The sequence below is a fragment of the Paramacrobiotus metropolitanus genome, unplaced genomic scaffold, assembly GCF_019649055.1.
Source record: "Paramacrobiotus metropolitanus isolate TYO unplaced genomic scaffold, Prichtersi_v1.0 Parri_scaffold0000035, whole genome shotgun sequence".
Classification (NCBI taxonomy): Eukaryota; Metazoa; Tardigrada; class Eutardigrada; order Parachela; family Macrobiotidae; genus Paramacrobiotus; species Paramacrobiotus metropolitanus.
The window spans coordinates 611,908-635,185 of NW_026570255.1; the positions used below are offsets into that span (position 1 = coordinate 611,908).

Here is a 23,278-nt window from a genome sequence, read left to right on the forward strand (position 1 = left end):
ATCGTGTGTCAACACTGTCAGTGTCAACATATCGCGGAAACCTGGGTGTGCGTAATACGGTGTTTATTCAGCGTGGGATATGTACTGTTTGCTCAGCTGATTGCCAGGGCTGTAACATTTATACCGGTTTCTGCTTTCGCTTGGCTTTGTTTGTACTGGACACAACCAGCCGCTCTCCGCAACGCAGTTACGTGAATATTTAATACGAACAGCATTTCCTCTCTTGCCTTTAACGAAGAGTCGAAGACTACCGTAGCAACAAACGCTTCGTTAGGCAGCAAATTTAATTTAATTACTGTAATTAGATTTTCTTTTCGTCTAGAAAGTTTTCTGAATCTTCACTGTACGTATTCCAGTAAATTAACGCATATTCAATTTTTGTGTCGTGTTAAACATATTCCATGCAGCACGCAACGCTTGTTATTTTCCTGGTTTGTGTGGCACTGAGCAGCGTGGCCGGGAAGTATTCAGCGCGCGTAGGACAGTGCGAATCACCGTATTGCATTGACTGCTGGGACGGGGCCTCCAAGAATCAGTGTCACAGGATTGTCGAAATGGAAAAGGAGTCGTGCCATGATACGCGCGGGACGCCCTACTTTAATTCGGAGTATTACCTGTATCCGCACTGCCTTGTTTACGGAATTGCCTGAACCGCTGGATTTATGTGGCGGGCGGGGCGACTTGTCCAGGTTTTCTTGGTGCAATGATGCTGATGAATGTGATTTTTCTCGTTCTCTAATACGCTGTTCTGTAATGCACATTGCCGACCTCAGTAAGATTTGGCTGTCTAATTTTTATTGGCGTGATCTTGCGATTTTCCAGAATGATGTTATTTTGTTTCGTATTCGAGGCTGGTTTTCGCGTTACGAATGTTGTCAGATGTTTAACGCTTGTGGGCAAACGCTCATTTATTAAAGGCAACACTGTTTGTTGGCGAAAGGTCAAGAAGCGTATTAGTGCGTGAAGCATTCAGAAACAAGATAGCACATCCACAAAATCATTAATTTAATAAAGGCAAATTTTTTATCAGCGCCAACACTGAGTCTTGGTTGAAAGTTATTATTTTAGCGTTTGCGCTTCGCTTCGCTTCGAAAACGACGCAATAAAAACATTTCTAATGTTTTATTAAACGTATTAAAGTATAACGTGGATAAAGGTCATAAAGCGTACTAATGCCTGGTTTAAACACAAGATAGCAAACAGAAGAGATAAAGCCAATACTCAATATAAGCGCATTATAGTACTGTGGATAAAGGTCATAAAGCGTACTAGTAGTTTGTCTTTTTTAGAACCAACCCAGTAAATGGAAAAAAACGGTTATTAAATGCATTATAGATCCGTGAATAAAGCGTATAATTGCCGCAAAGGCCATACAGCGTATTAACTGCTGTTTTTGACACAAACCAGCAAATATAAATTTAACGCACATGGTTAACAGGAAGTAAACGCAAAACTTTATCGTGCATAAAGTGTATTAATGCCTGTCGTAGGAAACAAGCCAATAAACTCAAGAAAAAGATAATAACCGTGATAAGCAGCATACAAGCAGATACAACCGCAACCAGAAAACCAGGTTTTTTACGCTTTCGCCGGCTTCTTCTTGGGGCTGCCCAAATCCACCCGGCTGCTCTGCAGCTGCACAGCCGATTCTTTCTTCCCTTTACTGGTCGGCGGTTTCTTCTCCTCCTTCTTCTTCCCTTTGCCCTTCTCCTTTTCATTGCGTGTCTTCTTCCCGCTGTCGCTATCTTCCGCAGCTGCTACCGTCACGGATTCCTGGCGAGGACGCAGCGGACTCAGATGCCGCACGGGACTGGCCGGTGGCGATGCGATAAACCGTTTCTCCGCTTGGGATACCACGAACCCCGGTGGAGCTGGTTGGGTGTTGGTTAAAGTATCCGCGATGCGGCACAGGCGTTGATGGTTTTCTTCGTTTAGTTTTTGGTCGAGTGTCTGCAAGAACTGGCGTTTTAAATGGCCAGCGATGAGACGGAGACGCAGGATTTTGAGGAAGAGATGGGTGCGTAAGGAGTCTGCGGTGTGGGGATCGGTGATGGATGCTTGAAGCGACAGGGTGTCGATCGTTTCGGCAAGATACTCCAGATCGTCGTCAACATCTTCTGCATCCAGTTTGTGTACTGCAAACCGAACAAAATCGAATCAAATTAATATTGAAATAAATGAAAAATTATGTCTAATAAATTTATTTCGATGAGAAATTATTTTTATTAAATTTATTTCGATGAAAAATTATTTTCATTAAATTTATTTCGATTAAACATTTTTATTATAAAACTAATTAAATTTAAAAATACGCAAATAAATTTAATTTGAGAAAGAAAAATTTAATGAAATTACATAATACGAAATACTGCATCATATTAAATAATTCAGTTTAATTGGTTAAAATATTTATTTAATAAAATTCGATTAAATGTAAAGGTCAAAATTTAACCCAGAAAACTGCGCTAAATAACGAATTTTTAATTTCCAATCGGTTGCACAAATGTTTAGTCAAATAATGGTCAACTGGAATTTACCTGACATTGACGCATCGGGCAGCAAATTCAGCTGTTTTAATTTAGCGTTAATAACTTCGTCATCCGATGCCGGTAGCATACTACGCAAATACCGGACCGCGCTGTCGTAATACTCCAACCGGCGCTTCAAGAACTCCAGCTGCGAACTATAATCATCCTTCGCTTCACCGACATCCCGACGTTCACTCAAACACGAGACTCTCACTGTACTCGCTTCGCCTTGTTCGCCCGGTTTCGCAAACCCGAAATTCTCCAACGCCTCCCCAAAATCATTTTCCTGTTCCATCGCCGCAAACAACCGGGACTTGACGCTCTTCCAAATCTCCTGGTTTTTCACTTCCTGGTTTTTATTCTGATAGTCGTGTTCGCTTAATTTCCACCACGGGGGAGGTTCGTCGCCGATGGGCAGCGCGATTAAGTTCTTCCGCGCTGTCGTAAGATTCATCACTTTTTCGGTTCGTTCCCCGTCGGTCGCCGCGGTCTTCCCGGAGACGAACCCGATCGACTGCACCTCGGTGGGTTTGCTGCTCAGCTCCGTGGGGACGCGACGGTCCTTCCCGGGTTCCCCGGCCGCCGTCTTAATTCGGTCCTTTTTCTCCGGTTTCTTCTTGGATTTGACGGATTCCTCTGTCTCCGTCGTGCCTAAGGAGCGGTCCAGTGAGCGCTCACGTTTCACCGAGGTTTTTCGCGGCGCTGGTTCCGGTTTCGGTTCGACCGGTGCGGGAACCTTGTCGTCGTGCGTTGCATCATGAAACTGCTTCTTTAGATGGGTTCGCTGAAGATGGTTGTAGCGGTATTCACCGGTGTAGCGGCGAATTAAATGTCGCGCGTTTCGTAAGCGTTTTTCCTGGTTGGTGTAGAAATACAAACCGAGGGACTTGTTGTCGCAGTAAAGAAGGTCGTTGATTGGTCCACGATTAACGCAGCTTTTCTTAGCGTATGGTCGAATATTCAACTGCTTTAAACACCGCTCAACTAAATCGTTCGGGAAGAAACTGGACGCTTTATTAAAGCGTATCTCGTTTTCCACTTCGTTAAGCGTTTTCGGCGTCACTGTTAACGCGCTGCCGTCGACCACCGAAAAGTTCTCCATCAACTGCATTTCCGGGTCACGTTCCATTTGCTCCAGATAAGGTCGGAAGCTTTTCAGCGGAGTTGCCGGAATTTTCGGATGAAGAACCGCGACGAACGGCGATTTCTGTTTCCAGAAGTTCTGATTCAAAACTGAGTGTTTTGGAACGTTGGTGGCGCTGGTGTCGCCGCATCCGGTGTGTTTCCTCGGGAGACCGAGGTTCGTCGCTGCGGACCGGGCGATTTGGCACAAGATCAGGGAACGTTGAAGTCGAGGATGCACCGGGTTCTTGGCGTCTGGTTGAACGAAGTTCCGGAGCGAATAACAGCGGCGTTTGGTCTTCGGTTTCGGGTTCCTCGCGATCGTCTGCTTAATACTCGGTTTTCCTTTGAGAATCGGCTCGTCGTTCTTTTCGGAGCTCTTGGTTGCGGAGACCTTCGCGACCTCCATGATTTCGTTAACCGAATGATTCGATTTCGTAGCGGAACTTTCGGTCAACGCAGTTTCGTTATCGGACGATTTTCGGTCTTCGTGAAACGATATTTTCTCGTCTGGAAGGTCTTCGAAAGTTTCTTCCGTGTCCTCCGACAGTTTGTCAATCCCCACATTGGTTTTCAGCAGCGACCAGCGGAAATCTTTCGGTAGGTTCGCCAACTTGTATTTCGAGTTAGACCGAGATTTCCCCTGTTCCTGTTTGAAGTACCCAGACACACCGGAACGAACCACCGGGTTCGTCTTAACCCCGGTCTCCGGAGACCGTTTCCCGACCGAACCGGCGCGTTTCGTCCGTTTCTCCGGGACGGCGATGGAGAACACGTTATCCCCGGTGGACCCACCCGGGGTGTACAGATTAACGCTAGAAGGAACCGTTACACTAGGTTCCAACGCAATTTCCACCGGCGCCACGATTTTCTCTTCAGACTGGTTGACCTTCGGCTCCGACCTGGTTTCCACCATGCGGTCCTTGGGATGGGCCGCCGCGGTGTAGAACTGCAGGGCTTCATCGCGGAGATGCTTCCACACCGGGTTCTTCGGGCTGAGGACCCCCGGGACGCAGGAATCGTCCCGATGATCGATGAACGGTTCGGCGGCGAACGGTGTTTGGAGTTTGCGGCACGACCGGGTTCGTGGTTGCCGGTTGAAACGGATCTCGCTGATCCGAGTGGATTTTCGAGCCGTTCGGATAATCGCACGGTGGTGCGCTGCGGTGAATATTTGGAGGAAACTGGGGCGGGGTTTCACCGGGTTGCGGCTGAAGAACGTGACGAAATCGCGGGTTTTGGGGCGCTTCTTTCGCAAGCGGATGGAACGCTGGGTTTCCTTTTGCGCGGCGATGTGCGTAGTCCACGCGGCCGTTGGGGATAAGTAGCGCGGCCGCTGCGGGTTTTTGGTGATGGTTTTTGGGAAGAGCTCTTCCGGCCAGCAGGAATGCGAGAGCCGGCGAATTATTTTCACCGTCGGATCGAGGACGGTCTTTCCTGTCCGTTTAGCTGAAGTGGTGTGTTTGGGCGAGTCTGGTTTCGGCAAGAAAGACGGCGGAGGGGCTAAATTATTGCATGGCTCGAAAGGAAGTTCGGCCGCCGGGTCAAATATGTGTGCCGTTCCACGGTCATATTTCGGGAAATTAATCTAGAAATTTAGTTTAACTGTTAGCTCCAAGGAAATAAAGGTTAAAAAACCAATGCAAAAAATTAAGAAAATCGGAAGAAAAATAATCAGTAAATACATAGTACTACTAGCGATCACCACAACAAATTGTTTCCAGACATTGTTCATTAAAAGAATCATAAGTATCAGAAACTGTTGAAATTGTACAAAGAAACCTCATTTAAAAGTAAACAAACTTGATATTAATATTTAAAAATGATGAATAAATAAATTCAAAACAAAATAAATTCAAAATTTTCAATTTGCAAAAAATGGAGAGCGGACTGTAGACAAAGCTCATTTGTGACCTTTACCGCGTATGCTTCCCGCAGCTCTCGAACGATCCGTTCTCCGTACCCGGCAAACAACGTCGCCGGCGGGGGAACTTCCTTATTCCGCACAGCATTCTTCAACAACGCCACCAGATCCGCCACCGTCGTCTCCGGGTGGTTCTTCAATTTCTCCCCGAATTCCTCACGGGTCATCGCTCCACCGGGACCTAGCGTGTGCAGCGTCCATTTCTCAACCAGCTCGTCGAAGAACCGGCGGAAGAAGCGATGGCTGGTCAGCTCTTCTACAAACTGGGTTCTACAGACACATTGATCGGCGCAATTTCCGAATATCGAGAAGAAAACATAATAAAACTCACGAAAACACAAGAAAGCAAGGAGAAAGCATAAGAAAGCATAAGAAATCATAAGAAAACATAAGAAAACATGAGAAAACATAAGGCAACACAAGGATGTATAAGAAAACAAGAAAACTCACGAAAACACAAGAAAGCAAGGAGAAAGCATAGGAAAACATAAGAAATCATAAGAAAACATAAGAAAACTTGAGGAAACATAAGAAAGCATAAGAAAACATAAGAAAATATAAGGAAACATAAGAGAACATCAGAAAATTTTAAAAGCGTATTTGCGGGACATCGATAAGATCATAAGAAAACCAAAAAAAAATGTTCAACCGCGTACCTCATGCCCACGGGTCCCGGAACCCCATCGTACCCGCTCCCGGCGACCGCCACCGGGAGCCGGTAGTCCTCCGCCCGGAAGTCGAAGATCCGTTCCCACGGTGGGAACTTTTTGGGAACGGGAACCTCCGCTTTCGGTTCCTGGATCTCCGCTTTCTCGACGGTCGCCGGGACCTCCGCCACGGGAACCGGCGTCTCCATGGTAAGATTCAGTGGCGCGTCTTTCTTGTGCGACATGCGGGCGTTGGACGGCGCATTGGGCGGGGCTTTGGTTTTCACTGTCGTCGCTTTGGGCTGTGCGCTCTTTTGATTGGGTTTCGGCTCCGGGGTCGTGGTGATCTTTAAACTGGAGCCGGCTTTCGGTTCCGGGATTTTCGGCACGGGGACCTCTTTAGCAAAGGTCACCGGTGGAGGGACTACGGGGTCCGGGAGCGGCGGGAGGAGGAGCTTCTGGTTGGGATCGTTCTGCACTTGGGCTTTCTTTTTCGCGATGGTCGTTTGGAAAATCGACGGGGGTGGTTGGTCGTCGGGGTCTTCGCCGAAATTCTGGCTGAAGATCGCGAAATCTGGACGCTGTTCGATGGCGTTGCCCGGCGGGCGGTGAGCGGGGCTGGGTGGGTAAAGGTCACCGTCGGCGTCGGTTTCCAGAATCTCGTTGCTGCTTTCTTCTGCAACTGACAAAAAAGTATCAATCGCAAGACATCGGAAAAGGTCACCAGCTGCCGTTATTCAGAACAGCCGTTCATGTTCAAATCTGAACGTTTTTCTTCAAAATGGTTCCGAAAATAACAGTGAAAGTGTAAAAAATGTTTAAGATTTTTTGTAAACCCAAATTTAATCAGCTGCAAGATGGATGTAAAGGTCACCGTTAATCATAAAAAATCGCATCTCAAAACGGTGCGAATGCTTGAAAATTCGTTTAAAAAAGCGGCTTCTGTAAGATTCAAAACATAATCAGTTAAGACGAACGAAAGGAACGCATTGGGAACGAAAGGTCACCGATACATTTTTACTGCATTTAAAAAGTCAAATGTTTCTTACATAAAAGTTAAAAAATACCAGAGAAAGTTGACGAAAACTGTGCCTTTTTTACCCTTAAATACGGGAAAATATTTAATAGGCTTAAAGGTCACCATTCGGCAATGCATTAGCTAAATTGCATTCTGTAAAAATCTGTCGAAAACGTAAAGTTGCTGAATAAATCGTGAACAGTCCTAAGAAAACTCTTTGAAAACATAACTGACCGAATTGCGCACTATTCGCCGCTTGATTCCCCTCCGCCTCGAACACGATACTCTCCCGACTGGGCGTGGCATTGAAAACCTCCTCCGACAGCGCGAAATCTGCCGCGTGCTGTTGGTACGCCGCGCGGCGCTGCGCCGCCATCTCGGCATGACGGAAGGGGTACTTGGGCCTGATTATCGCCGCCGGCCGCTCCGCCGTGGGAAGAGCTCGCCGCTCCGGAAGAGCCTTCACCTCCGCGACCTCCTCCACAAGGGATAGTACAGGATCTTCCCAGGGAACGGGAATGCGCGTCGCCTGCTCGTCGAACTGGACATGGAGATTCCGGGGGAGTTTCACCGGGGTCTTGCGTTCCGGTAGGGTACTGGGTGCTCCCGGAGGAGGAGTCACACGGTCGACTGGAGGAGGAGGCGGGACGGGTGCCTCGGGGGGTAAAAGGTCGCGCCCCGAATCGGCGCTGCTGCGGGCTGTGTTGGTCTCCGTCGGTTTGGGTTTCTTACTCGAACCCAACGATTTACCGGCCGTTTTCGATTTTTCCATGATAATTATACTCGCACAATCCGTGGTGTACACTCAATAAAAATTCATGGAAAAAATGAAAAGTATTCTGGACACCTTACAATTAGGCATAAAAAAGCGTAGCGTGTGTTTTCTATAATTCTATGAGATAATCCGTATCTCAGTATTTTAAGTATCGTACACGTGCAACATTTTCACCATCCTTCGAGTACGGCTAATGTTGTCAGTTTTTCTACTGGTTATGTGTTGACATGGACTGCGTTGCCTTGCAAACTGTGAAATCGAATCACGGCAGCGCAGATTTATGTAACAACAGCAGCTGCGCAAATTGTCGATGGCTAAAAGAGTGTGAATTAAAAAATGTTTTCTGTGTGTGTGGAAAAATACAAAAATCGGGTAAAAAAAATATAGAAAATATTCAACATGTCACTCGCTCCGAGTAGAAAGCAGTACTGAAAATGCAGATCGATTTTGCCGGCATCAGCATAATATTTAATTTAACCCAATCTAAATCTAGTTTTAAAAATTTAAATTATTCGTATTTCTGCTCAGAAAAAACAAGGTCAAAAATTTAAATAAAATTCAGATTTAATTTAAAAGCGCAGTTATCTGTCCCGGTTGCAACGCTCTGACTGCCGAATAAAAAAGCGTACATCGTGAATTCTAAAAATTGAGAAACACATTAAAATCAAGCTAAAAAAAATTTTAAAAAAAATAAAAAATTCGATGTAAAATTGAATCGGATTATTTTAGTTTTTAAATCGGATTAAATCGGAATAATCGTTTTGATCGTTTTGAATCGGATTATTTTAGTTTTTAATGAATAATTCTGATATTCACGGCGTCCATTTTAATACTATGAGTAATTTTTTTTAATTGTCACGCTGGATTTTCTCCCACACAGAACAGCACATCGGGATAAAACCACTCACTGTAATTAACGATAAAAAGCTTAAATCAAAAACGAATTAAAAACTCCACAGCTGCAACAGACAACCGCAACAAAAAAATACCAACCGACCAGGATTAAAAACCAAAAACTAATCCAATTAAAAGGGAACGTGACCGCCTCACTTCTGGAAGGTGAGGATGGAATGCGAGCCGGGCCCGGAGGCGGCCGCGCCGGTGATGGGGCGCATCAGCTGAGATCGGCGGCGCGCGTCCGCCGTGGAGAAGGACGCGCTGGACAGCAGCGAGGCGCCCGAATCGTGCCGGTGCCGGCGCACCACCGGGCTGTCGCTGCTGCCCGTCGCCGGGGCGTCCGCCGGCGGGGGCCGTGACTTGGCCACGCTGGCGCTGCTCCCTGAGCCAAACACCCAAAAAATGCAAATATTTCCAAAATACTAGTAAAAATTGCTTTAAAAAACGGGTGATAAATCTGCACCGGAAGTGGCACCGGAAGTCCATGCCAAATTAATTACGTAATACAAATGCTTTTCCAAATACGTTAGAAAATTTAAAAATAATTCTTTAATCAAATAAAATAAAAGAATAAAAATAAATTAAAATAAACAAAAAAAAGAAAAATAAATAAAATAAAAGAATAAAGACTGCATAAAAAAACGCGTAATAAACCGCCACCGGAAGTGGCACCGGAAGTCCATGCCCCATTAATGATGTAAGAGAAATTATCTTCCAAATACGTTAAAGAATTAAATAAAATTCTCTCATTAAAAAATAAAAAAAACTAAAACAGAAGATAAAAAATATAAAAAAATAAAAATAAAAATTACATAAAAGAATTAAATGAAAAAATTCCTTAATTAAACAAAATAAACAATTAAAATAAAATATAAAAATACAGAAAATATATAGAAGAATTAGATAAAATCTTTAACGGAATAAAATACAACAAATTACTGTAATTACGAATACGAAGTAACTGTCTTCAAAATCAGTTAAAAAATAACTATAATTGAATACTCTTTCTAAACCAATTAAATAAATGAACGAGGACACAGAAGATTTCGTCAGGAAACAAATTCTGTAGTGTGTTTAGTTAAAAACAGTAATGAAAAATCTATCCAGCGGAAAACACAACTGAATCAATCAATAAAGAAGCATTCTGATATTATTATTTAGAAAAACATGAAATTATTTAACGCGTAATCACACGATAATTTCACGAAAAAAATGTGTCTGCCGTCTTCGTTAATGAATACGAAAAAATTCCAAAAATGAAGTCTGTTCAACAGAAAATAAAATTTTCGTTCAAAAGTTAATATGTTTATATTTACAGACAGTTAAAAAATGAAACAACCAACACAAACATGAAAAAAACCAGTTGAAAACTTAAAAAAATTAGTTAAAAAAATTTGAAAAAAAATCGGTTAAAACATTTAAATTACGGCTAAAAAAATTTTAAAGAAAGGTAAAAGATTAATTAAAAAAGCGGTTAAAAAAACGTTAAAAACATTAGTTAGAAGACTAATAAAAATCGGCTAAAAAAAAGAAAAAACTCTGTCAGAAAATGCCAAAAAATTCTACCGCGTCGTGACGGCGTCTTCTCCTCCTCGGCCTGTCCCTCGCCCAACTGTATCTCCTTCCACACCCTCTCCAACGCCTCACACACCGTCTTGACCCGCTGCTCCCGCTCCGCCTCGCCCTCCCCGCCGCCCCCGGCCAGCGGCGGGACGAAGCGCAAATATAATCTCCGCCACACTTTCAAATAGGCCACGCCCATCGCCGGCACCAGCACCTCCTCGGGGGCGAACCGCCCCTTGACCCGCGCCTCCAGGGGCACCGCGGCGACGATATTCTGCGCGCGGTACAGCCCGTTGACCGCCCGGGACCCCGACGGGGGCTGCAGGGCGGCCGTGTCCCAGGCGGAGTCGCGCGGCAGCTCCGTGAAGGCGGGGGCCGTCGGTTTGCCTGTCGTTATGATAAAAACGGTTGGAAAGGAAGAATTTACTCTGATTTTAACTCAATTAACTGCAAAAATTGTTAGCTAATTAAATTATTTATTATGAATTCCTTTTAATCAAATAAAATATATTTATTAAGAATTCATTTTAATAAAAATTAATAAAATGTAATACAACAATATGCGCCATAAATTACTAAAAATAACTGAAACATTGGCAAATATCAACATCTTAAAAATATTATTATTATCTATTTTTATAAATACTGTTTGATTTTGTCACTAATAAATACTGGTTTATTAATCAAAAATAAATAAATAATCTACTAACTTGTGGTTTCCAAAAATAGTTTTTAGAAAATATAAAAAAATATTTCTAGAAAATATCATCGATAGAAAACTGCGAACAATTATTGTAAAATTCGTAATGTTCATTCTAAGAAAATAAAACGGAATAAGCGTAACATTAGTAAATATCAGCATCTTATAAATACTTATATTATTTATTTTTTATAAATACTGGTTGATTTAGTCACTAATAAATACTGGTTAATTAAATAAAAATAAATAAATAATCTGTCAACTTTCGGTATAAAAGAATATAAGAAAAATATACAAGAAAATTTTTCTAGAAAATCGCACGTAGAAAAACTTATATAAATAATTTCAAAAGTCGTACCGCGCCGCGACGGTTGATTTACTACTGCTGGGTAATTTTTATTATTGATTAGTGAATATTAATTCGTTGCATTCGAATCATTTCAACCCTACGGGTCGTTTTTCCGCTTTTTTACCAAGGGCATCGCGCTGGCAGTTCAAGGTGAAGTTGCGGAAGACGCCGAGGAGCGCTGTGTCGTACAGCGTGACGAGGTAGGCGTCGGTGAAGGCGAAGGCCGCCGGGTGGGTGTGGGTTAGTTGAAAGACGCAGTCCAGGAAGAGCAGGAACACCGGCGACTAAGAACAGCTGGCCGGTTAATTGCGGGCATTTTTAGAAAGAATTCTACATTATTCTGCAATTATTATTTTACATTTATTTTACAATTGTTTTTTCTCCAATTTTTAGGAATAATTGTAGAAATAATTTGACAGTATTATTATTCTGCATATTGTTACTGGAGTCGGAAAGGATAATCGATAATTTTATTAGTACTCGTCTTAACTGAAGATTCATGATCTTTTTCTTACGTGATTAATTAACCGATTCTCGGTGGTTAATTATTCTTCAAAACTCCTCAATTCTTAATTTCGTTGTTTATTATTATTCGTAATTACCGAAGTGATTATTGTAATGATTACCATAATTATTCGCGACAGTTGCTGATTAGGAAATTACAGATTTAGGAATAATTTTCCGGTCAACAACCACAGGAAAGACAGCGATTGCTGCGATAGAAACAACAAAAAGCCGCCCTTTCACATATACGTTTGATTAAATAAATTACTCCGCTAATTTCTAAATATCACCTTCCCAGATTACTTAAACTCCTAATTTATTTAGCAAATATACAAATAAATAAAAATAATATTAGCATAATATAATACGTATTTTAGTTGAAATTTTTGGCAGTTGTTATTTACCTCGCGGTCGGGTTCGGTTTTCACCAGGCCCAAGCGCTCCTGAAAGCGGTGCCCGAGCGCGACAAACTCCTTTTCCACCAGCCGCTGGAAGCCCGGAATAGTGCGCCGCTCCGGATCCATCAGCAGCTGGACCAGCGCGGCGATCACGCAGTTCAAATCCCGATCGCCACTTTCTATACAAAACACGCATTACGCAAATTACAAATTATATGCGTAATACGCCAATATTCACAATGAATTCCGGATTTAATTCCATTATTTTCCAATCATTTCTCACCAACTGAAATCGCATTATTCACATCGGAAAAGGTATTAAAAAGAAAACAAAAATGCCAGCAAATTTTACAGGAATATATGAAACAATTTCGCAAAGTAATCCCTCATTTAAAATCTATTTCTTGATATTTAAATTAAATTCTGATTAAAATGATGTCCGATTTAATTAATTCCAATTTATTGATTCTTTTTTTCCCTATCATCGGGGACAAAATTCCACAAGTAGAAAAACGAAGAAAATGTGACCAAATTTTACAGAATATCCTACAATATATCGCAAAGTAATTCGTCATTTAAAAACGAATTTCTTAATATTTAATTAAATTCTAAATAAAATTGATTTTCTCTATAAAAAATTCCTAAATTATTAATCCATTTTTTTTCCTGTCATCGCGGACAAAATTTTACCCATAGAAAAACGAATTTCACAACAGATTACCGCCATCGCAACGGAAAAATACACAATCAGATTTTTTAAAATGATAAATAAATCACAAATTTAGAGAATAATTCCGTAAAATCATTTTTCCAATTATTTTCTTGCGGCCTAATAATAAACAGCAACCTTGTACCTTTTAGGATGGCCGACGTCTGTTTCTGTAAGGCATCGCACACGGTGTAGGCCAGCTCCAAGCAGCGACTGACGCTGTGCAACCAGCGCGTATTTTCTACATCCACGAACCATTTATCGTCCGCCGATTCCAGCACACTGAAGGATTCTACCACCAAAAAAATATCAGAAAAAATTCCGATATTTATTGGAATTCTGCCTTATTATCGCGATTAATTGATCCATAAAATCCGGACAAAATCAATACATAAATTAGCTAGAAATTCGATAAAACGTGATGGTCAGATAACAGAATTCTGCGCCCATTTTTTTACTATCGAAAGAATAAATTATTATTCAAAAAAGAACACCTCTACGACAACAACTTGTCTGGACTAATAAATAAATCAAAAGCAAGATTAAATAAAAATAAAAGAAAATAATAATAAATATTTTCGAATATTATTGATTAAAAATATTCTATTTTTACAATCAGGATTTTTACATTTGCTTACTGACCAACGAGCACCAAATCCCTGAGCGCATCGTGATGCTTTCTAATCTCTTTGAGGGAAGGCGCCAGTGTGCCGATATCATAGACAATCGGCGATTTGCGTTCGGGATGCGCCAACTTCACCGCTTCCACAAACCTGCAATTTATCAACGATGTTACTCAAATAAAATCTCAAAACAATTTAAAGAAATTATTTGAAACAAACTACATCAAACTTCAAAGTATAAATTAGAAAAAAATGTATTAAATTGAAATTACATCAAAGTTCAATTACTAAAACCTAACAAACCATTAGCCAGACATGCAATACCGTAATGAGAAATATTCCGCCAATTTCCATTAAAATTAATCAAATTAACTTTTAATTTTCAACAATTTCAATGGTAGGTTAAAAGGGCTCAGTTCCGCCATTCGGGCGTCGCATATGATAAGGGAAAATAATTAGAGCCAAAAAACTAAAACCAAGAATAATAAGAAATACCATATTTAAAAGTATTTAAATTTTATATTAGAAAAATCCCCGGGAAAAGGTGGAAAAACGGCAGAAAAAAAACCAGGCAAAATTCACGGACGTGTGTCGGTCGGTGTCGCTGGACATCCGGCACAGTGCCGCCCCGTGGCGGGCGCTCCAGCACCACACCAGGGGGCGCCGCTCGTCGGCCACGCCCAACTGCCCGCACAGCCGCTCCAGCTGGGCGTCGTCCCCCAGGGCGGTGGGGATGACGAAGCACTTGGGTAAACTGCAAATAAATGTAATTATTATAATCAAGCAATCACTACTCCGATTAAAACTAACTGCTAATACCAATATTCACTAATAACTGTAAATAACTACTGCAAATATTATTATAATAATTATTATAAAAAACTATTTTGTTGAATTGTTTCATAAATCGCAATTTGATCTAGCAATAAAAAACGATGTGTGTTTACTGTTTTGCCGAGTCAACGCCGCTAAAGTATTTTAAATTCGTTTTTCTAATTATTTAGCTATTTTATAGTTCCACTTACGTTTTTCTAAATAAGTATTTAATTTCATGATTTAATTACGCAGATAAAAATGGCTGGTCAGTTGCCGTTGTCTAAAACACATCAGCAGCCAAAATGAATCATCAAAGGGAAAATGTCTGCAAAATAAATAGCACACCAAATGCGCGACCTATTTAAGATTAAAATTTATAAGTAACGCTAACGATTTTGGCTGACTTTTTTTTTATTTACATTATGAATCAGTGCATGTACAGTCTAACAATGCAGGCATCTTTTTGCCATGTGAAAATATTCTGTCAAATAAATATTTGTTTAATAGTGAGACGATTAGTCATAGCGAAGTCGGCACAGACGTGATAAGAATTTTCGCTCAGATAGCATGTTAATTGTGTGTAGTGAACGTGCTGGCGCTGCGTCGCGCCACATGCGACTACCCACCTTCGTTCTTATCAATTGAGGACAACATAATTGCCGATTAAACGATCAAATAAAATTCTATCAAATTTCTCAAGTGGATATTCGCGTTTAAAAACAGAGAAATTGTTATTCCGTTAATATTATTATCCACCAATATTTAAACAAATTTACGCTTCAAGTCGATTTGGAAAACAAATCACAATAAGTATGCAAAAGAACGGCAAAATTAAAATCAAAATAAGTAGAAAATAAAATCATAAAACTGAAATCAAAATACGTAAAAAATAAAACGCTAAAATATAAAATCAAAATACGTAGAAAATAAAACGGTAAAATATCGAAAATCAAAATATGCAGAAAATAAAACGGTAAAATCGAAAATCAAAATATGCAGCTTATAAAACAGTAAAACCAAAATCTGTACTCACACAGAAAAAAAACGGTAACATAAAAAATATCCAGAAAATAAGACCGTAAAATTAAAATCACAATATTATAAAAAAACGATAAAATTAAAACACCTCGAAATAAATGTAAGCAAGAAAAGTCCAGCTAAAAGTCAACTAAAAGCCGTGCAAAACGGAACGCCGAAAATTAAAAACAACGCAAAATAAAAACGATAAAATCACAAAAACATTATTTCAAAAAAACTGTGCAAACTAAAACAGTGAAATTCCAATTAAAAACCGGAAAATGAAACGTTAAAACCGGGATGAGAACAATTCGCCAACAAAACCGGAACCAATTTTTAAAAAAAATGGAAAATAAAGCGAGAAAATATCGGAATTATATTTAAATATTATTACAAAATATCATATTATTAAAAAATTATCATATTATCAAAAAAATATCATAAAAAATATGAAATCGTTATACCGTACAAAAGAATAATATATTTAAATTATTAAAATAACTGAAAAACAATATACGAGTACTAAATTGCCGGTATTTTAAAAATGGAAGGTTTAACCGGAGGTTTAGTTTAGATAAGTGGAATACATATACGGAAAAATATACAAAATAAATTGTAAAAAAATTTTAAAAAAATCTGCGCAGTGTAGCGATGTTTAACTGGGACATATATCGTGAACTGAATGCCTCATATTATCATATTACTCGTAATATTATGCCTCATATTATTATTAATAAAAAAATACTATCATAAAAAAATATAAAATCATTATGCCGTATACAACATTAATATTTTTAAATTATTAAAATAACTGGAAAATGATGCCCTAATAAACTGCCGGTATTTTAAAAAGGGAAGGTTCAGCCGGAGGTTCAATTTAGAACGGAATACGTGGAATAATTAATACGTGGAATATTTATTATACGGAAAAATATACAAAATAAATTGTAAAAAAATTTTAAAAAAATTCTGCGCACTGTAGTTACGTGTACCTGGGACAGAGGTGGAAGTCCTCGTTGGCCTGCGTGATGCGCCAGGTAGCGGCGTCCACGCGGTCCAACAGCTGCAGCCAGTCGCTGCGCGTGCTAAAGTCCGGCGTGCCGCTGCTGCTGCGCTTGGCGGCGGCCTTCAACGGCGGCTTATCGCGATCTACACAACACGCACACACCACCGATAAACATCCCGCGCACACCGCAAAACCCACGCAGAACCGCGTTCTATATATCGGCTCAAACAATCCAATATTTACGACATCCTGCTCAATAAATAAACTGACAATGTCAATAGAAAAACGTAATGTACAGTAAATCGATATTGTATTCTTCTCCGATAAATTAAACAAAACATCAGCCCATTCTTTGCCACAAAATACACCGAAAGTATAGAAACAGATCAGCTTAAAAATAATTTTTAGAATTATAATTGTTTCACCTTCCCCAAGTTATCGACATTAATTTTTTTATCGAATTGACAAAGAAATCATTGGCAAAATCAATCAAATACAAATCACAAAACACACAAAAAACAGAATTCAATCAAATATTAATCAATTTTTTTATTCACCCGGTTATCGACAATAAATACGTTTTTTGCTGATAATTAAAAACATTATCATTGGCGAAAGCAAACAGCATAACATGCATTTAAAATACCCAGAAAAAATTGTCAATAAATTGGAAAAAAAATCAATTATTTAAATATCTTCGAAATTTTCTTTTTCGTCAAATTAGTAATAACTAATAACAAATTTTTTTTCGTCCATCTACGGAAACGGTTCAATTCCAACTAACAACGCACAAAAATAAGAAATAAATAACATCATAATTATTTCTGAAATTTTCTCCTTCAGCGATTTTGCCTTATATTTGTTTATCTGAAACCCAGTACAACAGCTAGGGTAGCACAACGACTGTTAAGCTATTTAAATTTAACGAAAATGGGTAACACTACGCAAGCAATTAAAAGAGGAAACTAAAAAACAAAAAAAGGCATTTTCAGAACGCGAAATTGTCTCCAGATCTGTCTTCTTCTCTTCACAAAGAAATACTGAAGATACGGTAATTAAATCGTGATGTAAAAAAGGAAAATACAAGAACCCACATTTCCAAAATTTAAAATATTTCGGCTAATAAGCATGTAATATTTATTACTAATTTGCGAGCATTCGTGAAAATATAGAATAAATAATACGCGCTACATAAATGGGCAATAAATGATAATTCAATTGTAAACCGTCAAAAAAATCCTCTTGCTGTATATTCCGCAACCGAATGCCGTCAGTCTTAATTCATTAAGATTCCCTTCACGCAGCCCAACGGCACGCAAACGGAGCGGAAGAAGCGCGCTTACCCTGGATGGCCTGGAAGTGGTCCCAGCGGTGGTCGGGGAAGGTGATGGTTTGGAAGCTGATCTTGAAGTTGGTCACGTACAGCTCCCCGATGACGCCCTGGTTGTCCGCCGACAGTGGCTGGAACACCTGCACGCCCTGGGCACGCGCCAAGATCGACTCGCCTGAAAATTACAAAATAACTAGAAATTCAGTTAACCAACCGCAGAAAATATGCCGAGATTAATTCTAAAAAAAGGCCGACCGGTCTACAAAATTAATCTTCAACTAAATTACAATATGAATCCATTACTTATGCCCAGAAAATATGTGGCCATTCGTTCTATATAAAATTTGCCATAAAATTTATCGCTAAATTAATAATAATACTGTCAAAATTAACCAGCATAACAACTGAGATTCATTACAAAATACAAACTACGCTTTCAAGAACTCAATATTAAAAAAACTAAAACTGGAGTACCAGAATACTTGTGATACATGGGCATTAGACCCAAAAATTACTGCTCAGCAGAACAATAAATAGAGTACGTTGCCATGATAAAGCGGATAATAGAGAGGATAAACCGGCGAACGAAGAAAATCACATGATCATTGTGTTGTTATCCGCGTTGAAAGTAAAAAAACACCACTGTACATTTCCATTACAAATCAAAAACAGGGCATAATTTTCACAGTCGAAAATAAAATCTCAATGTTGAGTACAATTTATGAGCCACCGACATAAGGAACTCTTATCCATTTTATGATACTCACCACCATTTTGTGACTAAAAGGTTACTGCTAAATCCCAAAATCGCGAGTACTGTGCACATAGACGGAAATGTTGTATAAGCTATAAACCTGGAATAATACATTATTACTTTGCACTCAAAGAAAAAATCAATTAGTGTCTTCGTGCAAAAAGATCGGTTAAGTAATTGATATATGCACCAGCGTTTTGCGTCGAACACTGAAAAAATGCGAACATCAAAGCGCAGATTATGCCAAAGGTCTACATTTCGAAAGGCTAAACAGAAATTATTGAAAACGGAACCAGTTTCAAAAAATTCATGTCCACAAGTGTTTGATGTAAGAGCTGTGATAAACAACTGTAAGAGATCTAACATCAAGTTGATAAAACTTCTTACCAGCATTTGATCACTACAGTATGTACTGTGAAGTGACATTGATGAAGGCTCGCTGAATCGTAATCGGACGTGTGGGTTATGATTAGACTTCGTAAAGGGATATTAACAACTTAAAGCACTTACATTTTAATCGAGAATTTCTGGCGCATAGCAAATTGACTAATGCGCAAATTTCTGCGCAAGCATAAAATTAAAACTGTTACCTGCCAAGAAATATCGATTTCATTATAAAAAATACGTGTGCACAATTACAACAAAAAATTAACCAGCCACAGAAAATATCCTGATCTTCATTATTAAAAAAATACCGTGTGGCCTACGAATTACACACAAAAATTAACCAGCCACAGAAAATATCCTGATCTTCATTATTAAAAAAATACCGTGTGGCCTACGAATTACACACAAAAATTAACCAGCCACAGAAAATACGAGTATATTGAGATTAATTCTAAAAAAAAATACAGACTTACCTACGAATTACACACAGAAACTAAATTTCAATTAACCAGCGGTGGAAAACAATACTGAGATTAATTCTAAAAAATTTGGCTATTAATTCAAAAAAAAACATTTAAAATGTTGCAGTAATAAACAGGAAAGCCGCATTGAGGACACTAAACTCCCATTATGTTTCTAACACTACGTATATAAACCAAAGTACGTATTCGGTATTGCGTAATAATTTGTAGAAAATAATTCATGTAAATAGTGCCCGAAATAATAATCAAATTCTCGCAGCAGAAAAACTGTCGCAGGAAACTGCGAATTTCTCTTCGAAAAAAATAAAAACCCCAAAAATAATGTGCTGTTTACCGAGGACAACCAGAGTAAAGAAATTTAACAGAAAATTCACCCAAGTATTTTAAGTTAATATGAAACGCAAGGAAGAAAAATAAATCCAAACTGCGTAAGATTTTCAACAGAAAACGGGAATTTCGAAATTCCTCCGACAAATCACGAAAACGAAAATTTTGTCCAATTTAATTAACACCTTAAAGCCAACTCAATCGATTTTATGTAGAGCGCGCACTGCGCACAATAAAATTAAAATTCGTCAGAAATAATTCAAGTTAATGCTGCAAAAACAACAACTAAATTTGTAAGCAGGGGAAAAAAGTTAAAAATAACAAAATACTGAAATCATCCAAAGCTAGTGATTTTCAGATCTTCTTTATAGAGCAGCGATCAACGGAAAGTTAGTAATTTAGGAATATCGATGAAAAAATTTCAAGAAAAAAACAGCAAGATAAGAACTGCCTTGGGAAAATTGTCCACGGTATACGGAACGAGAAAAATTCCAAAAAACGAGAGGAAAAAAACCAACAGCCACCTGCTAAACGCGGAGGTTCGATTTTCACATCGGGACTGGCGCTGGGCTCCTCCGGCTCCCCCTGGCCATAACTGACATGCTGGCCGTTCTTCTTCTCCCCCTTCGTCAGCAGATTATTGCTGGCCGCCGAGGCATTGTAATAGGAGCGGAACAGTCCCTTGGAGATGCTGCCCGTCCGATCCGATCCGGAGCCAAACATGTCGGAACACGTTCATGCGCAGCACACTTAACGCTGTGCACAACATGGGGCAAACCACAATCAGATCCCACCAGATTACGATAAAACGATTAAAAAAGCAACAGATAATGCAGATGAGATATTTGGAAAAGATCAAATCAGAAAATCCCAAACAAACAAATCGAATGTGCGAAGCATGAAGAGGATCCTGTGAAACGATCGTTGCGCATTTTCAGCGCGCTGTCAAAGCGCAGTCGCCGTGTGCGTCATATCAATACGGGCTAAATTGGCGATGATGGACGGTAGCGGGCCGAGTAGCACTGGGCGGACGGCGGCGCGAACGGCGTAGCGAGGTCGGAGCGCAAGGGGGCCAGATTTTAAATCATACGGTACAGTGTGTCAGTGTACATGTGGCTGACAGTATTCAGCACGTGTTTGTTGCTGCAACTCGCTACGCGTCCATCACCTCACCAAGCGCCACGGGCGTTGCGTGCAGCGGTTCGCCAGTGCGTTACCGTATCCGCCGCCTCGGTTGTGCGCCCGAGTGACAGAAACGATGGAAAGTACTGTAAGGACAATCGATTGCCTTGGCGGGCCTTTGGCAGAACAATTGTGCATAAAACCAGTACTGAGTGGCGCCACCTGGCCCATCTGCTGCGGAATAGGCGGCGTCGGCGGCTGGCCCGCCTTTACTTACTTACTGGGGCTAGTCCAGTTCCTTGCTGGCCTAACTTCCACGTTGACCCACGCTGCAATATTAATAACGTCCTGCCATATATACATGTACTGCCGGTTAAATTATGCAAACTTTTTACCAACACAGCTCAAGTTCTACCACAACCGCAGACTAACGAAGCTCACCCAGCGGAGTGCCAGTTTTCCGCATAGAGACCACTGAATGGTTCTAGAAAAATGCGCATTTTTAATTTCTTGTTCTCGAATTATTAGGGCCCGGAATTAATGCTATCGGTTTTTTATATCATTGCGAAGTCCAGTGGCTGCCTCATGCGGCTGTCCCAGTTTTATCGGAGAAGTTTAAGAAAAAAATAGGATAAACCAAAGGTTTTTCCGTTGCACCATATCGAACCAGAAAGCACATATTATAAAGGTAGACGAATTTGATCGCAAATCGTCATGAGAAATCGAGAAAGACAGAAAGGTGATCCGGACATTCGGCCACAGTACTACAGTACAATCAATGTACTGGTACGATCCTTTGCGCCTCCACTGGCTCCACGTGTTTTCTCGATTTCAGAGCGCACTGACAGGTTGCCGCGCGGCTGTACACGCCCAGATAATATGGTCTGACTTTGTTGTTTCTGGTTGTGTTATTTGTGTATCAGAGTTGGCCGTTGGCATACTAACTACAGGTTTCCACCGTATATACCGTATAATACTTCGATATAATTGCTTATTATTTTGCTCCTATTTAGCTGACTGTTTGCGACGAGTTACGATTCCGCTTTACTGCAGCAGGTGGACACATCGGATCGATATGCCCGCGACACTTTAGACGCATTTACGATGCATAACAACATCATGATACTCCATAATATTATAATTGTTGCCTCTGTTTCACCGTTGAATGCAGCTGTTTGTAGTTAACCAGTTAACCCGATGGCACTTAATTCCAGTAGATACAGATCTGTACTATATTACGTCCTAATACTTCCGTTACTCCGTATATCTATCCCCTATTACGCTCTATTATCCGTACATCCGGTATTAGATCGACAACTGCAGTTAGCAGTGCAGATTCGGAATTACTGCCGGCTAATTACAAGATTAACAGCTGTTAAGACTCTTCTTATATTCGCCGGAAAAATTGACGTGTACCTCTAAACTGAATTACTTCAACGCAACGCCGCTGCTCCTCCTCTGGTTTATTATTGCTGACTCTTTTATTAACTGCCTACTAATACGGGACTCATTAGGGACTGCAATCGGAAGTTAACCGGTTTACTGTCTATATGTTGCGACGGTGAGGCTGGTCATTCTGTTACGTACGACACGAGCATCCTTCTACCGTAAAATTGCCGCTCTGGAGAGCCGTGATCTGTGCAATACGTATGCACTGGCCATGTTGTTTTGTAAATTGTTATATTTCAGTTATTTACTCGATCGTATCGCTGTGGATTGCGCGAAACAACGGAATCGACAGCAAACGATCCAAAACAATCTTGTGTGTTGTGAATTTGTTGTGCACTATTTTCTTCCAGTTTGATTTGCCGATGACGGATTATCCTATGTAAAATACCGAACAACACCGACGCCTGTGGATTTCCTTTGGTAAATTTTAGTATCGAACATATCGCCGCCCGGCGCCAACGGCTTTGTCATCTGGCCATGGACGAACTGACGACGGTTACATTCCTCATTTTCCTGCTCGTGGGATTATTAGGCGACGGTGTGGTGATCAGCATGCTGCGGCAGAATTCCTCCAAAAACGATGCGCACGAAACCCGGGCCGCCCGGGAGCTAAGGACGAGCAGCCAGTACAAATTCCTCGCGGTTTATATGTCGATTCATATTGTGTTTATGTAAGATTATTTACTATGGGGCAATGATCATCGCAAGTTGAGGAAAGCAGACATTATTTTTTTATGCAGGCTGAACCGCTCATTGCTGCTCCTGGCGTCCGATAGGCTTGCACCGGCCTTTGGCTGTTTAAACGATGACAGTGTTCTATTACAGCATACA

The 23,278-nt window shown here is 40.4% G+C and overlaps 2 protein-coding genes across 3 annotated transcripts; both read right to left on the reverse strand.

Moving 5' to 3' along the window:
* Window positions 1-1,151: 1,151 nt before the first annotated feature.
* LOC129589453 (uncharacterized) lies at window positions 1,152-8,214 on the reverse strand. Of its 2 annotated transcripts, none has more exons than XM_055484228.1 (5): window positions 7,474-8,214; window positions 6,231-6,897; window positions 5,571-5,844; window positions 2,538-5,238; window positions 1,152-2,135 (listed from the first exon to the last, which is right to left on the reverse strand). In XM_055484228.1, exons 1-5 carry the CDS (start codon window positions 8,009-8,011, stop codon window positions 1,579-1,581), a joined length of 4,737 nt encoding a protein of 1,578 aa, XP_055340203.1. In that variant the 5' UTR covers window positions 8,012-8,214; the 3' UTR covers window positions 1,152-1,578. The 2 variants fall into 2 exon arrangements, with proteins under 2 accessions (XP_055340203.1, XP_055340202.1); XM_055484227.1 differs by having other exon boundaries at window positions 6,231-6,903.
* Window positions 8,215-8,838: 624 nt separating this feature from the next.
* LOC129589487 (myotubularin-related protein 10-B-like) lies at window positions 8,839-20,838 on the reverse strand. The gene is made up of 10 exons (XM_055484264.1): window positions 20,401-20,838; window positions 17,940-18,101; window positions 16,583-16,739; window positions 14,344-14,511; window positions 13,777-13,907; window positions 13,280-13,426; window positions 12,432-12,604; window positions 11,648-11,807; window positions 10,478-10,861; window positions 8,839-9,293 (listed from the first exon to the last, which is right to left on the reverse strand). The coding sequence occupies exons 1-10, from the start codon at window positions 20,597-20,599 to the stop codon at window positions 9,061-9,063; spliced, it is 1,914 nt and encodes a 637-aa protein (XP_055340239.1). The 5' UTR covers window positions 20,600-20,838; the 3' UTR covers window positions 8,839-9,060.
* Between the last annotated feature and the right edge of the window lie 2,440 nt (window positions 20,839-23,278).

Excerpts from the sequence above, each read along its gene's own strand:
- LOC129589453 (XM_055484227.1), bottom strand. The coding sequence starts at position 8,011 with ATGGAAAAATCGAAAACGGCCGGTAAATCGTTGGGTTCGAGTAAGAAA. Across the intron at positions 5,845-6,230 it reads CCGGGACCCGTGGGCATGAG|AACCCAGTTTGTAGAAGAGC; the intron begins GTACGCGGTTGA and ends ATGTGTCTGTAG. Across the intron at positions 2,136-2,537 it reads GCCCGATGCGTCAATGTCAG|TACACAAACTGGATGCAGAA; the intron begins GTAAATTCCAGT and ends TTCGGTTTGCAG.
- LOC129589487 (XM_055484264.1), bottom strand. The coding sequence starts at position 20,599 with ATGTTTGGCTCCGGATCGGATCGGACGGGCAGCATCTCCAAGGGACTG. Across the intron at positions 14,512-16,582 it reads GACTTCCACCTCTGTCCCAG|TTTACCCAAGTGCTTCGTCA; the intron begins GTACACGTAACT and ends ATTTATTTGCAG. Across the intron at positions 12,605-13,279 it reads GACGTCGGCCATCCTAAAAG|AAAGTGGCGATCGGGATTTG; the intron begins GTACAAGGTTGC and ends TGTTTTGTATAG.